Source organism: Colletotrichum acutatum (genome assembly GCF_030867785.1).
Source record: "Colletotrichum acutatum strain CBS 112980 chromosome Unknown BDZ83scaffold_100, whole genome shotgun sequence".
NCBI lineage: Eukaryota > Fungi > Ascomycota > Sordariomycetes > Glomerellales > Glomerellaceae > Colletotrichum > Colletotrichum acutatum.
The window spans coordinates 30,766-44,585 of NW_026849094.1; the positions used below are offsets into that span (position 1 = coordinate 30,766).

Below are 13,820 nucleotides of genomic sequence, written 5' to 3' on the forward strand. Positions count from 1 at the left end.
ATTGCCTCGATCACCCATAGCCATTTGCTTGAGTCCACAGCCCGTCATGTCGGACGAGAAGATCATCGCCGCTTCGCAAAAGCACCCCATCGTGCCGAACCACACCTTCAAGTATGGCACTGCGGGGTTCCGAATGAAGGCTGATCTCCTTGACGGTGTCACTTTTCGTGTCGGTCTGCTCTCCGGCTTGCGTAGTCGCAAGCTCAATGGCCAGGCCATTGGTGTCATGATCACGGCTAGCCACAATCCCGCTGCCGATAATGGCGTCAAGATTGTTGACCCCATGGGAGACATGCTTGAGCAGGAGTGGGAGTCATACGCTACTAAACTTGTCAACAGCTCCTCAGACCAGGAGCTTGTCGACAACTACAAGGCCTTGGCCTCCCAGCTCCGCATCAACCTGTCCGACCCTGCCCGCGTCGTTTACGGTCGAGACACCCGCCCTTCGGGCCACAAGCTTGTCGCTGCCCTGGCCGATTCCTTCGAGGCCACCGGCGTTGAGTACACCGACTACAAGATCCTCACCACTCCCCAGCTCCACTACCTCACCCGATGCGTCAACACCGAGGGTACGCCGCAGTCGTATGGAAAGGTTAGCGAGACTGGATACTACGAGAAGTTTGCCGACGCCTTTGTCAAGGCTTTGAAGGGTCGCAAGGTTGACGGACAGTTGACCATCGACTGCTCCAACGGCGTTGGTGGCCCCAAGTTGACCGAGTTCCTGAAGCACGTCCCCAAGGATGTCACTGGCTTCGACGTCAAGGTTGTCAACGACGATGTTCTTCGCCCTGAGGTCCTTAATCTCGACGTAAGTCGTATCGCCCCTCTACCACTATACCCCTTAACTAACTTGTGCAGTGTGGTGCAGACTTCGTCAAGACCAAGCAGCGTGCCCCTGCTTCTCCCAAGCCCATACCGGGCGCTCGCTACTGCTCCTTCGATGGTGACGCCGACCGCCTGATCTACTACTACACCGACCCAGATACCGGTTTCTTCATGCTCGACGGCGACCGGATATCCACCTTAGCTGCCTCCTTCATTGGCGATCTCGTTCGATCTGCTGGCCTTGAGAAGGACTTGCGCATCGGCGTCGTCCAGACCGCTTATGCCAACGGTGCTAGCACCAACTACATTGAGAAGCATCTCGGATTGCCCGTCGTTTGCACGCCCACCGGCGTCAAGCACTTGCACCATGCTGCTCTCAAATTCGACATTGGTCCCTACTTCGAGGCCAACGGCCACGGCACTGTCATCTTCAGCCAAGATGCTATGCGTGCCTTCAGCGAGACAAAGCCCCAGTCCCCCGCACAGAAGGATGCCCTCGAGACTCTCGCCGCCGTCGGCAACCTCATCAACCAGACCGTTGGTGATGCGCTCTCAGATATGTTGATGGTGGAGGTGATTCTCGCTCACAAGGGCTGGACTCTCAAGGACTGGGCCTCGACCTACTCAGATCTTCCCAACCGCCTGGTCCGTGTCGAGGTTGGCAACAAAGATGCTTTCCAGACCACGGACGCCGAGCGTCGCCTCAGCCATCCTGCGGGAGCTCAGGATGAGATTGATCAGTGTGTTAGAAAGTACACCAGCGCTCGTTCCTTCGCTCGCGCCAGTGGTACCGAGAACGCCTGCCGTGTATACGCTGAAGCAGCCACCCGCTCTGAGGCTGATGAGCTCGCCAACAAGGTTGCGGGCATCGTGAAGCAGTATGGTGGACTGTAGGCTAGTCACCTATCTGTCAAAGGAGCAATGATGCGCTGTTCACGATAGGACAGCTGATGATTGGATTATTTGCCCCATTGCTCGGACCAAAATTACAGCGGATTTCGTAAAAGCTAGAGCAGACTGGTTACGAGGTTGAAGCTGCCCAAAAAGATGAAACGAACAGAAAACGAGACATTTGATATCCCTATTCTTTCCCTACTCAAAAAGAAGCGCAGCACATCACCCATTAGATCTTTAAAAACGTGACTGGATTGTAACTGGATTAAGTCACTCACCAGCTTTTATTTACACACAGAAAGAAAAAAAAAAGGAAAATAGGAAGCAAAGGAAATACAAGTTGAGTGGTTGGCTGGTCTCATGCAATAACCCCCGGGGTCTCCCTGTCCCGGGGTGCCCGATTTGACGATCTGACGTTGATTCTCGCGGCCCGCCCGTTTGGTGTGGCAATCCTCTCCAGCTCGTCGGGATTACCTCAATGCACCACCAAAGGAACCAACTTCGCTCTCGCTATTTACCACATTAAGAACAGCCACTAACGAAGGGCCAACTCATGTCATTCACGATGGTTTCAACAGAGTGCGTTGCATACAAGTCTCATAAAGCCGGATCAAGTCTGTACGATTCAAGTCGTCAATTCTTCTCTATCATACACAGGCATCCTCACGACCCTTGACGCTTGCCAGCATCGAACCTTCTTTGCTTTTGGTTTCTTCTTCTTCCTCCACTGATTCCTCCTCTTTCAGCTACCCCCCTTCGATTATTCCGTTTCTGGTTTGTACAATTCTAGCCTCATGCCAAGTGACCCAAAGAAACCTTGCAAGAGGACATCCCAAGAGCAAACAGGGCAAAGGAGAAAATATAAACTAGATAAACACATTACACAAACACTTTCGTGCTTGAACCGCCCACTAAGTATATATAATAGAGGTATATGGAAATGTCTGCAGACACGCAAGACATATATCATGTGCTGTAGCTTTCGGCCGTCAACGGTGCTCTGTGTAGCACCTCCAAAAAAGAGGGAGTCCATTCTGTGGGGAATTATGGCACACTGCCTCATCCCATAGATGGTATTGCTCCGATACCCGCCCAAAACAAAAAAATTCAACAAAAACGTCGATACAAATGATCGATGCGCACTTCGCTATCCCAATGCATAGTTTGCTCCTTTATCGCAGGAGGCAATGCGGCCACTGTGTTGGTGGCCTATGTACCATTTTCGAGTGCGTGCGGTGTGAAAACTGGAGAGGTGTCGAGGGAGTGTCCTGGCCCAGGTGCTCATCCTGAAACGAGGCGCGCCGCATACTGATGACGGGTATAGGACGCCATGTTATGCCGTGGCACCAACCCCTATCCGAGCTGAGTCGCCCGATTATATCATTGAACTGAGCTGCCGAGCGTCTTGAATCGGTCCTCGAACGCCTTCATCCTTTCCTTCTCCAACTCTTGCTGGATACGTCTAGTCTCACGTCGCGCGGCTTCACGCTCCTCCTGCAGCGTCAAAACCTCGATCTGAGCAGTACTCATGCGGGCAATGACATCTTGCATCTCTGAGTCGGCAACCGTAAGCGCTGTCTCCAGCTCAACGACCTTGACCCGCAGCCTCTCTATCTGCGTCTCATCTTCGACGGACTGCTTCGGCATGAGACGGGGCGACCGAGGGAACATTGGCGATGGCATCGGGCTGAGACTCGCCTTGCGAGGAGAGCGCATGCCGTTGGCACCGGGAGAAGGGCTCATGCGGCGCAGTTGAACACTTTGTGCGTCCTTCAGCTCCTTCAGTTGCTCTTCGTGCCGAGCCACGCGCTCCTCGGATGAGATCTGAGCAGCCTGCAGTTGCTCCTCCAGGTTCTTGAGGCGGCTTTGCAGACGTGTGATGCGGTCGGCGTTGGCCTTGCGGTCGGCATCGCCACGAGCGACGGCTTCCGCGAGGCGTTGACGGAGCTCAGAGTTCACAGACAACTGGTTCTGAACTTGGGAGGCGAGTTCCTCAACGCGCTGAGCAGACGTACGGAGCTCATCAGAAAGAGCGCGCTCGCTCTCGAGATGTGCCACCTCGCTGCCCGCCAAGCTCTCCAGTTGGTCTTTGTAAGCCGAGGCTTCCTCCTTCGCCGCGTCGCGCTCGAAGACGGCAGAAGTCAGAGACTGCTCCAGCCTCTCGAGAGCCAGTCTCGTAGCTTCGTCCCCGACAACCATAGAGCCGCTGCTCTCCAGATCCTTGATCCTGAGTAGGGAGTCTTTGTAGGCAAGCTGGAGGTCTTGGAAGGCAGCCTCCAAGGATTCCGAAGTCACAGGAACAGATGCAGACTCATAGGTGCTGCCGCGGGCCATCGACGGGGGAATGAGGATGTCTTTCTCCTTCAACAGTCCACGGAGTGCAGCGACTTCACCCTCAGCACGATCGAGGTCCATCTTAAGGCCAGCGAGGCCCTTCTCAACCTGCCACTTCTGTTCGGCCGCCTCGTCAGCGCGGCGACGCAATACATTGACCTCAACCCTCAAGTTGGAAATGTCCTTGGCGAAGCCAGCTTGTCGTGGAGACGTCACCATCAATCTCTCGCGTTCAACCTCCAAGGTCTTGATCTTCTTTTCATTTTCTCGATTTTGGAATTCTTGACGTTCAAGAAGACTCTTCAACGCGTTGTGGAGAGCGTCTCTCTGCGCCTCGACGTCCTTCAAGCGCTCCGACAGCTGCTCTCGAGATTCAGTCACGCCTGACTTAACAGTGTTTGACCTGGTCAATCCCAAGCCTGACGGCGCCTTTTGAAGGATGAATGGCATAGCCGTTACCGAGCTAGATCGAGCTAGGCGAGTCGAGCTGCTGGTTGCACTGCGGGCGCGAGTCTCCGGCTGTGATGGTGGTGGTCCGGAAGACTTGAGGGCCTTGTTCTCCTGTCTCAAGACTTCCAACTCTTGTTGCATTTTGGATGATTCATAGGTGAGGTTGGCATACTCGGATGCCTCGGCTTCGAGCCCATCAAGCTTTGATTTCAATTGGGGGACGATCTCGTCGCGGAGGTTGTCTCGCTCATTCGTAGTGCTCTGAAGCTCAACCTTGAGAACAGAGAGCAGGTCTTCGAAGTTGGACTTCACCTGCACTTCATCTCCAAGTCTGCGGCGTAGATCCTCACATGTGTGCTCCAAGTCCCGAAGACGGTTGTTGGTATCCTCATTGTTAATCTGAGCAACGTCCACCTGCGAGGCTTTCTCTGCCAGCTCTTTGATCTGCTGGTCCAGCTCGTTTCTTCGTGACCGTTCATCTTGCAGTTTGTTGGTCAGCTCCAATCGCATTGAAGCCCTTTCTTGTTCTGCACGACGTTGAATCTTTTCAACCTCTTCCTTGCTCTGGTCGTATTCGCTAAACTTGGCAGAGCTGTACCCAGAGTCGGAAAAGTAGTCGCTAGTCCTCCTGCCGGGGGCTTGTGGGTTGTTGATCTCGGACTGGAGTCTATCGACAAGGTCTTCGAGATCCATCTCGCGCCGAATGGATGATGCCAGTTCGGCACTGATGGCCTTCAGTTCGTCCTCCATCTCTTCGATTTGTAGGGATGGGGCTAAGGAGGAAGGCGGTGGTGTGTATAGGTTTGATTCGCAATATCCAAGCGCGTTTGTTGGTGTCGCATTCCCTTTTCGAGGTTCTGGCAACAATGACGGAACTCCGGTTGTGAGAGGGGTGTCATCTGTCAGAGTAGCTCGTCGAGGTGAATTAAGAGGTGATGAGAGAGAGGAGAACTCTGTCGTCGAAGGAGACGGCGAAGAACCCCAGCCGAAGAAGTTGGCTAGCTTGGAAGAGCCTGGAGATTTGGGAAGAGGCTTGTTGATCGAGGGAGTTGGAGTTGATGTAGTAGGCGTGAGTGACTGTCTGAGTTCTAAAACTGTGGTGACTGTTTGCGAAGAGTTGTCTCGATCCGTTGATAGATTCAGATGGAGAGGAGTAGGTTTGGTAGCGGGTATGGACATGATAGAGTTATCATTAGTGTTGTGACTGTAAATTGACTCGGAATCTTCGTCCGTGTCCTCCTCCTCCTCGATGATCGGCTGAGGAGGTGTCGCTTTCGGTAGCCTCGGAGAAAAGGTTGGGGTGACGTCGGAGGTCAAAAAGGCAGGTTCTGACAGGCCGTCTGAAGGTTTTGTTTGAGGGGATGCAAGGTTGGTGCTTGGGTTGTTTCGTGAAGCAAAGTAAGCCGCGTCGTCTGCCGGGTCGGTGGGTGGGGGTCTGCTTGCAAGAGGTCAAAGTCTGGTTAGCTGCTGTTGGTACCCACAGAGTTGTTTCCTGGCAGGCGAGGGAGGGACGACCCAGCAGAGGCCGAGCAAAATTTGGATGAAAAGCAAAGGCGTTCGGACTCACTGTATGTCTAGCTTCTGGTGAGCAGCTGGTGGCGCGAAGAGAGGGCGAACGTTATTGTCGGAAAACTCATAGAGGGTAGGGCTGTCGACAGAGTAGGATCTCGAGAAACGTGTTTCGGGGGCGGCAAAGGCCGAAGGTGACAGTATAGACGGGGTACTGGAACCAGAGCCGGTACCGTAGCTGGCGGCCAGTTGAGAAGCTGTCGAGGAGAGAGGCTTCCGCTTGATTGCCTTGGCGGGATTGAAGGTAGGCGTTATGACTTGGACGGGCAGAGTCTGCGATCTGGTTCGACCAGGCGAGGGCGAAGGTGAGGTTGCAGGGCGGTTGGGGTCGCGGTAGGGTGGGCGTCCACGGAGGTCATCAGATGAAGCGTTAAGAGTCTCAGGATTTGAAGGGTCTCCCGTGGCTCTCGGAGGGCGTTCGAGGTGAAGGTTGAGATGAGGTGGGCGAGGGTCGCGGGCCGCCATGATTATGATTAGGGTCGAGATCTGAGCGGCGGTGGCTGTCTCTGTTCATAAGTGTCTTACTCTGGCTTATCTCTGGAGCCAAGTTGGGAGCCAGCAAGAGATATTCGAGACCAGGCTCGTTGTCCATTTGGAAAAAGGAAGGGCAAAAAGAGGAAATGGAACAGTATTGGGGGATTTTTGGGAGGGCAAATGGTGGAAGAGGCCGCAGGGTGGGATCGCAGACGGCGACTGGCCAAAAAGGGGCCATGCTCGCGCACAGGGACCCTGGAGATGGTGTGGGGCAGTAGTTGCAGCGTAGCGCTTCTGCTTTGGCGCCATTTCCCGTTTGGGCGCTTGGAGATGGTTCGCCCCAGCAACCCCGGGGCCACTGATATTGGAACCGTACGTGACATCCATGACACGATGGGTGCTGGGGCCGAAACTTGCACGTCTTCTTCTTGTGAAGTTTTGCTGGGCAGAATGAATCGATCTGGGAGGAGGATCGTGCTGTATGTGGTTTTGTGGATAGATAGGCACGGAGTAGGTACTCCGTACTCGACATTGGACAAGGACTGGCGAGGAAAGATTGAAAGGTCTTAAAGGTAAGGTAGGTACCTTGGGTACCGCAAATAAGACTTGCATGAGGTGCCGTCGTGCCGATAAGATGCGAGAGTCACAAAAAGCTGAGGTAGGTCGGCGTTGTGCAATGCGACTGGCTATTGCACTCTCGATACGCCTTCATCTTGATAGACTTAATGGTCGTTTCCCAATGGCAGTCTAGAACAAAGCATCCAAGCAAATCAGTAAATGAAGAGAAGATCGAACTTGGACAAGCGCCCATGTGGACTTGTAGAAGAGTATCCATCCATCCTTCCCCAAGGCAGGTAGGAGGTATTAGATGCGTACCGTGGCATGGCGGTACCATGGCTCGTGGAAGGTGAATTGACCAATGGTCGAATGGGAGGCCTTGTTCGTGACATTCAGACACAGAGGAAACATCCTGGGCGGATCCAGGAGCAGCAAGGAGCAGCGTTGGTACCTTGCTCTAGCGCCCCTGGCCGGCGGCAGGGGTGAGACAACCGTTTTTTTCGACGAATTCGAACAGGAGCAATTTTAGCCTCCTGCGCTAGCCCCGCCCAATCAGGTGAATCGGTACGTATTCTTTCTGTTATCCATCTTTGGGAAGGTGCGCCATACGGAGTACCTTACTTAGGTAGGTGTGGCAGGTATTCCACTCTTTCCCCCTTCGTCCCTGTCCAGACTCCAGGACACTTTCTCTGTCTGTCAGCGCCTCGCCGCCTTCACGCCCTTAGGCTGGCAACCAGCACCCACGCACACGACACACGACACGCATACGCGCAAACTCACCTATCCAAAAGGTACCCACGCGCGCACAGTCACAGTTCCATCAGTCTGGTCCGGGACCTGAGTCTGAAGCTCTGTCCACCTCATGTCCTTCCCTTGCCAACTGACACACTGTCACTCACTGTCATTCAAGGTTCAGCCATGGCACGGCTGCTAATCGCTTCTTTCCCATGATAACCTCCTTCCTTGCTTCCGCCTGCACATCCACGGTTTGCCCTGCCTTGCGGTACCTTGCGGATAGCACTCGGCCTCTCACATCCGCAGGCCGGACGCACCTGTCCCTGCCCACCTATAGCATACGAGTACATACGATGATTTTCACTGTCTGTGCTGCGTGCATACCCTACGGTACCAAAAAAAAACTTGAAAGAGCAGAGCCTCTGGGAGCCTTCCTTCGTGCCTTGCGTCCTTTCATACTTCCATGCTGCATGCATTGTGATGATCAATTCTCACAAACATATCTCCAAGCTGACCTCATCTTACCAATATCATGCAACCTGCCCACACATGCCCCATTCAAACAATTTTTCGCACTTCCCGATCATCGACCAACTCTCTCCACCTCACTTCGCGGCCACCCGAACTCGATTCGAGTCACTCAGCTGCCAACCCACGCTCGACCCGCGTCGTGTCACTGCCATTGCCATCTTTGACAACAATGCCGACTCGTCTTGTGTTTCGGTCCGCTACCCGACACAATGACAAGAAAGCCAATTAACGACAGCGATGCCGATGAACTCCCACCCAATTAGCCTTCCCAGCTAAAACGTTGGCCAGAGAGATGCCAAACCCAGAACTCAGCCTACTTGCCGCACACACGAGGCATCAAAACGAAGACCACCTTACTTGGTCTTGGCTTTTTCTTTCTTTCTTTCTTTCTTTCTTTTTCTCCTGCCAATGTTTCGTGCGTGTCGTCGAAACATTGAAACCGTCAGGCTTGCTCCTGCCCAGGACTTTCCCCGTCTTCGTCTTGCCAAACCTCCAGCCTCATCTTCGCCTCGCCGCTCAGACTCAACTGACTCTCTTCGCCCTCGCAAAGTTGCAAACGGCCTCGTCCGGTTTCCCGGGATCCCACTCAGGGTTACCCTACCTCGAAGGTTCAACCCATTCCTGGTCACTTCTACTACCAACTGGGGGCAAACACACAGACAAGATCATGCCTCTACCACCCACTTCATGCTCTACTACCACCAGTTTGGACTGCCGATTCGAGTTTGGATACCCGTCAAAAAGTCAACGTCAGAAAGCCGCTGCTCGGGTCCCTGTCATCTAGCCTAGAATGGCAACTTATGGCATCTACTGCACAGACGTGCCCACAATATTCGTTCGAACACATGCTTCAGTCTGCTCGTGCTATTTACACCACACGATCACTATTCAGAGTTTGTCTTTGGACTCATGCCAGACAATAGGGTTGCAACAGCTGTATACTCTGTCCAGCCGCCACCGAGACCCAGACGAGCAGTGAAGCTTCCACCCGCTTCTGACCAGAACATCACGCCGGAGTTCGACAAGTTCAACTTCAAACCCATGGAACCACACAGCCATGCTGCATGCACGAAACTCAGCACGAGAGCGAGACGCCTACAACTAGGCTCGTGCGATAGTTGCCTTACCACGCGTGATGGAGCTAGCATCGTCTCGCAGATCGTGCAGCTGAGCGACCACCGATGCCGCTTCCCGTTCGACATCGATGGCAAATAAGCAATTCCCATCTAACTTTGGCGCCATGCACTCTGGCGATTGGTCACCTGGTCACCACATCAATCCCCAAGATCTGTACCAGATCACACGATGGGATCCTATAGGGTTGTGGTCCGTGAAGGTGCTGTAATATGCTTTGGCGCCTGCAGAGTATTACTCTGTAATTTTCCCCTGAAGCGACTACTGTTGCAATCTCCCCATTGGTCGCCGGCCCAGAAACGATACTTCTCCAAAATGGACTAGCGCCAGGGACACGCATCTTGGTGTGTCGAACCCCGGTTCAAAGCGTGTCGAATGAGAATCGAGCCATCACAAGATATCTTGCCTTTGTTCTTAACTTCTTTCAACTTTTAGATCATGGGCGCGATCGCTCTCACCACACCCTTTCCAGATCTCGGTCACCTTGAGACCATGGCCTCTACATGCAGTGGAAGCTCGGTCTTTGGTCTCTGGGTTCCCTAAACTATGTATGGTCATCGGCGGACGAAACACTACGCCACGACGTGAATCGGAGTTGGCTGCTGCCCATATAGACGTATTTCCACGTCGCAGCTAGTTGTCTATCCAACTGCGTTTTGTTTCAAAATATTAACAGAAAAGTGACCGGGACTACAACGATACAAAGACAATCGCTCCCTCGCAATCGGTCTCTACAGCAATAACCTCTGACGCGAGAAACGAGCAATTGACAGCGGGGTCTTTCCCCCGGATATTTCCATGACGTGCTCCAGCCTCTATTGGCTCAAGTTAAAAGCAGGGGTTGTCACGATCTCCAGATGGGTTGCGAAGGATGTGGCTGCTTAGTCGGTGATTGCCAGTCTACTTTCCCGTCCGGACATTCAAGGCAATGATCAGCACGGCGATACCAATAACGTCTGCTGCAACCTACCATTTCGGGTTGACGGGTAGGAGGGTTGACCTCGCACTATGAAGACTTGGCCTCCATGTGTAAAGGGAGACATTACACCCGGCCATGCCCATGTTCGCGGCTATTTCGGGAGTGTATAATCCGTACATCCTGGAAACCGCTATCCTAGCCAGTAGGCTCCAGGCTCCACGGCATGTCAAGATGCTCATTTCCTTAATCATCAACCAATATTGATGTGGGCGGCACCGCCTCACTGGGCCCTCAAGCCGGCCTTGACCTCAAATGGCACTTCGGATGTCCCACCAGGTATCTGCCAAGGCTCCAGGTCAAGTTATTGAGTCTAAATCAGCGAAACAATCGACTTATAAGTCATCATCCGTCGCATTTGACCAGCAACCCTCGACCAGAGCCTCCGCCGAAGCCTCAGCCGAAGAGAGAAGTGTTTGAGGCTGAAAATCTTAAGCTGCCACTGTACCCATTGCTGTCAGCTCCGATTTGTAGATCACCTTCCCAACGGAGAAAAGAATATGGCATCTTCAACATTTAGTTCACATAGGATCACGAAGGAAGCCCGCGCGACAGCGTCTAATAGGACTAGGTACACGAGACAATTGCGATGTCTTGCCACTCGGTACATTGCGTTCAACTCACGTGAGCATCTGTGATCGAAGCACACGTATCTCGAGAAACGACGTTGCTTGACTGGGCTGAGCGTACAGTACTCGGGGGTGGCCGCAAGACAAGGACGCTCCTCTCAGACTTTGCGATTGCCACACTGCAACTTGAGAGCAAGTAGGTCGGCGAAAAGCCTATAGCTTGCACAAAAAAGACAAGTAGAGAAGCATTTCGGATTCCGGAAAAGTTTTGTTGATGACCTCCTATTTTGACAGCCTCGCCAATCAAGGCCAAATTGCAGACATCTTGATCGATTAGGTTTCTTAGGCTCCTAAGGGGTGCCTTTAGGCTGGCAATCCCTTCGATAATTCTGCCTAGTGGTAGAACTCAGAACTTCGGCTCCGGAACACTTCTCATCTGATGATTTCAGGGACTTTGAATTGTCTCCAAAGTTTGGACAGCAGTCTACGCCAAGTCGATTGCACATTGCGGGGTTCAGCGCGCCACCGAGGAAGGCAAAAGAGATGGGTGCGATGTCGTTTCGCAAAAAGGATATCGCCTGGACAGTACAGTAGCCTCGAGACGACGAGAAGCAACAGCCAAGCTTGTGGCGGGGAAATAGTCAAGGAGGCGGGCGTCTCATGAGACTAAAGAGAGCGGCTGCATCGACTGCGTCAAGGAGAATGCAGAGAAGTTCGAAGCCACTTCACATTACCGAGACGAGATCATCGCCGTTCGACTTGGGCAGAGCGAGAAAGGCATAGCTTTGCTGCAGACTTGGGGTCGAGTCCATGGCCCCACCTGACAAGCGTTGTTCTGTTCTAAAGATAGTGCCACTACCGCACTCCGGGAACTCAACATCGAACAACTCTAACCAGGGAGAGCCAGCAGCAACTTGATCACGGGGTCTCATTCTCTCTACAATCTCTTCTGGTGAAGAGCAACAAACAGTCTTTGATGGCGTGGTTTAATGCCGCTACTTTACGAACCGACCAGTCTCACTTGTCCATGCTGCTGACGCTAATTGCCGAAATGTGGCCGCGGTGATAGCTGTCGATGAAAGAGGAAGTCAAGTAGCGGGAGACGCATTAGTCGGCAATTGAACGCACAACAGTAAGAAACAGAACATGAGGTTTCCGGATTTTTATTCTGTTGCCTGTCGTCAGGGCTTGGTGTTCGGGGCTATTAGGGCTCTGAGGTCGAATACGAGGTTGGCTGCCCGCGTCGTTGGAGACCCTGGGCGGTGGCTAGCGGCCAAAGACGAGACTCTTTTGGCCGAAATAGCCTCAACCACGTCACATTTCCCCGTGTCCGGCATTGCCATGAGACGATTTAGTCTCAGCTGTTGATAATGGCGTTCATCCGTTGCTGTATGCTCATCGACAGCTCTGACAGAAACCGTCAGCTTGCAGGTCGTGAGGGACGTATGGTTGCTACTTGATCATGGTCACCACGATTGCAGATCATGCGGCCACACTGTTGCTGAGGAGTCCAGACTAAATCACAATACTCTGTAGGCTCTTCTTGACTCTTGTATCTCAAGTCATGTCACTTTTCTGTTCCGCAATATTCTGGGAAAAGACGGAGCGACCAGGAAGAGCCTCTGAGCGTTGCAACAAGTTACATCAACGTGCTTCGTAAGGCTGAGTATTAACCCCCAAGAAGGCCCTGAGGTGCTTGCCACATACATCACGGAGTACCACAAAGGCGACAAAGGTGATTATGTGACGCAATGGCTTGGTGGGAAATACCGGGGAGGGGGTGAGGGAGACGCCAGACCTCGTGTCTGCAGACGAGGGTGGATGTGCGGTCTGCGTTCTCGTTCGTCGTCCCCCGACCAGGGTCGCCGTATTGGTACTGGCGCCGGACCAAGGCGGTGATGGCTGTATTTGCTTTGAAGCATTTGCCTATGCAGATAAGCTGCGCGCCTTTGCGCAGTTGAAGAGGCAAAACCGAACAGCGAAAGTACGCTACACTTGGAGGTGTCCTCGTCTCACCGGGAGTTGTCATGTAAGATGTTTGCCCCATTTGGAAAACAGTTCTCACACGGTACGGGAACACTGACTTGCGTCCAGACCGTTGAGGCCATTAGCAGAACTCTTTGAGCTCAATACCGGCCACCACGAAGGAACATGTAGGATAACTCAAATTCATCTGCATGTCCCCATCGCCCCAGATCTCGTTTTCTGGTTCCCGGTAACTAGCTGACACACCACCTGACGAGGTACCCAAATAGCTCCCACCCCTCCCCTTCTGCTGGGGTGGGAACTACCTGGGTCGAGGCATCAGGGCAAGACGTCGCGCACACAACTACTGTATCGGTCTCTTCCACTGACATTCTTCTCCTTCTTTTCTCCTTGTCAAGTCGGGGGATAGGCCCATCCTCCCGTCCATCTCTTACGCACGCTTACTCACGGGCGACGTTCGATGACTTAACGAGCAAGGCCAGCCCACCGGATACTAGCGTTGAGAGACAAATGCTTAGCTGAGTCGGGCGGGCAATAATCGTGTCTTCTCGATCCATCGAGGCCATCGAGCAGAATTCTCTCCGGCTTGTGGCTCTCGTGTGGGAGAGTGAGCTCGTCGCGAGGGGAAGAAAGCCGTATCCCGCCTCCTCCCCATATAAGGAGGGCGGTCGGCGGCGGCCCAGAACATATCGAGAAAAGAGGCTCCGGATTTCCCTCATCATGTCCAGCAACCAACAGCGGAGCACCGCCCGAACCGAAAAGACCAGACGGGTGATCACCACTGT

General features: G+C 53.3%; 2 protein-coding genes across 2 annotated transcripts; one reads left to right on the top strand and one right to left on the bottom strand.

The window, feature by feature from the left end:
- Positions 1-46: 46 nt before the first annotated feature.
- On the top strand, positions 47-1,719 carry BDZ83DRAFT_585841 (phosphoglucomutase/phosphomannomutase domain-containing protein; the record flags this gene model as incomplete). Its single annotated transcript, XM_060505878.1, has 2 exons — positions 47-808; positions 859-1,719. 2 exons carry the CDS (start codon positions 47-49, stop codon positions 1,717-1,719), a joined length of 1,623 nt encoding a protein of 540 aa, XP_060361264.1.
- Positions 1,720-3,099: 1,380 nt separating this feature from the next.
- BDZ83DRAFT_654969 (uncharacterized protein) lies at positions 3,100-6,537 on the bottom strand (the record flags this gene model as incomplete). Its single annotated transcript, XM_060510768.1, has 2 exons — positions 3,100-5,938; positions 6,071-6,537. The coding sequence occupies 2 exons, from the start codon at positions 6,535-6,537 to the stop codon at positions 3,100-3,102; spliced, it is 3,306 nt and encodes a 1,101-aa protein (XP_060361265.1).
- Positions 6,538-13,820: the final 7,283 nt, after the last annotated feature.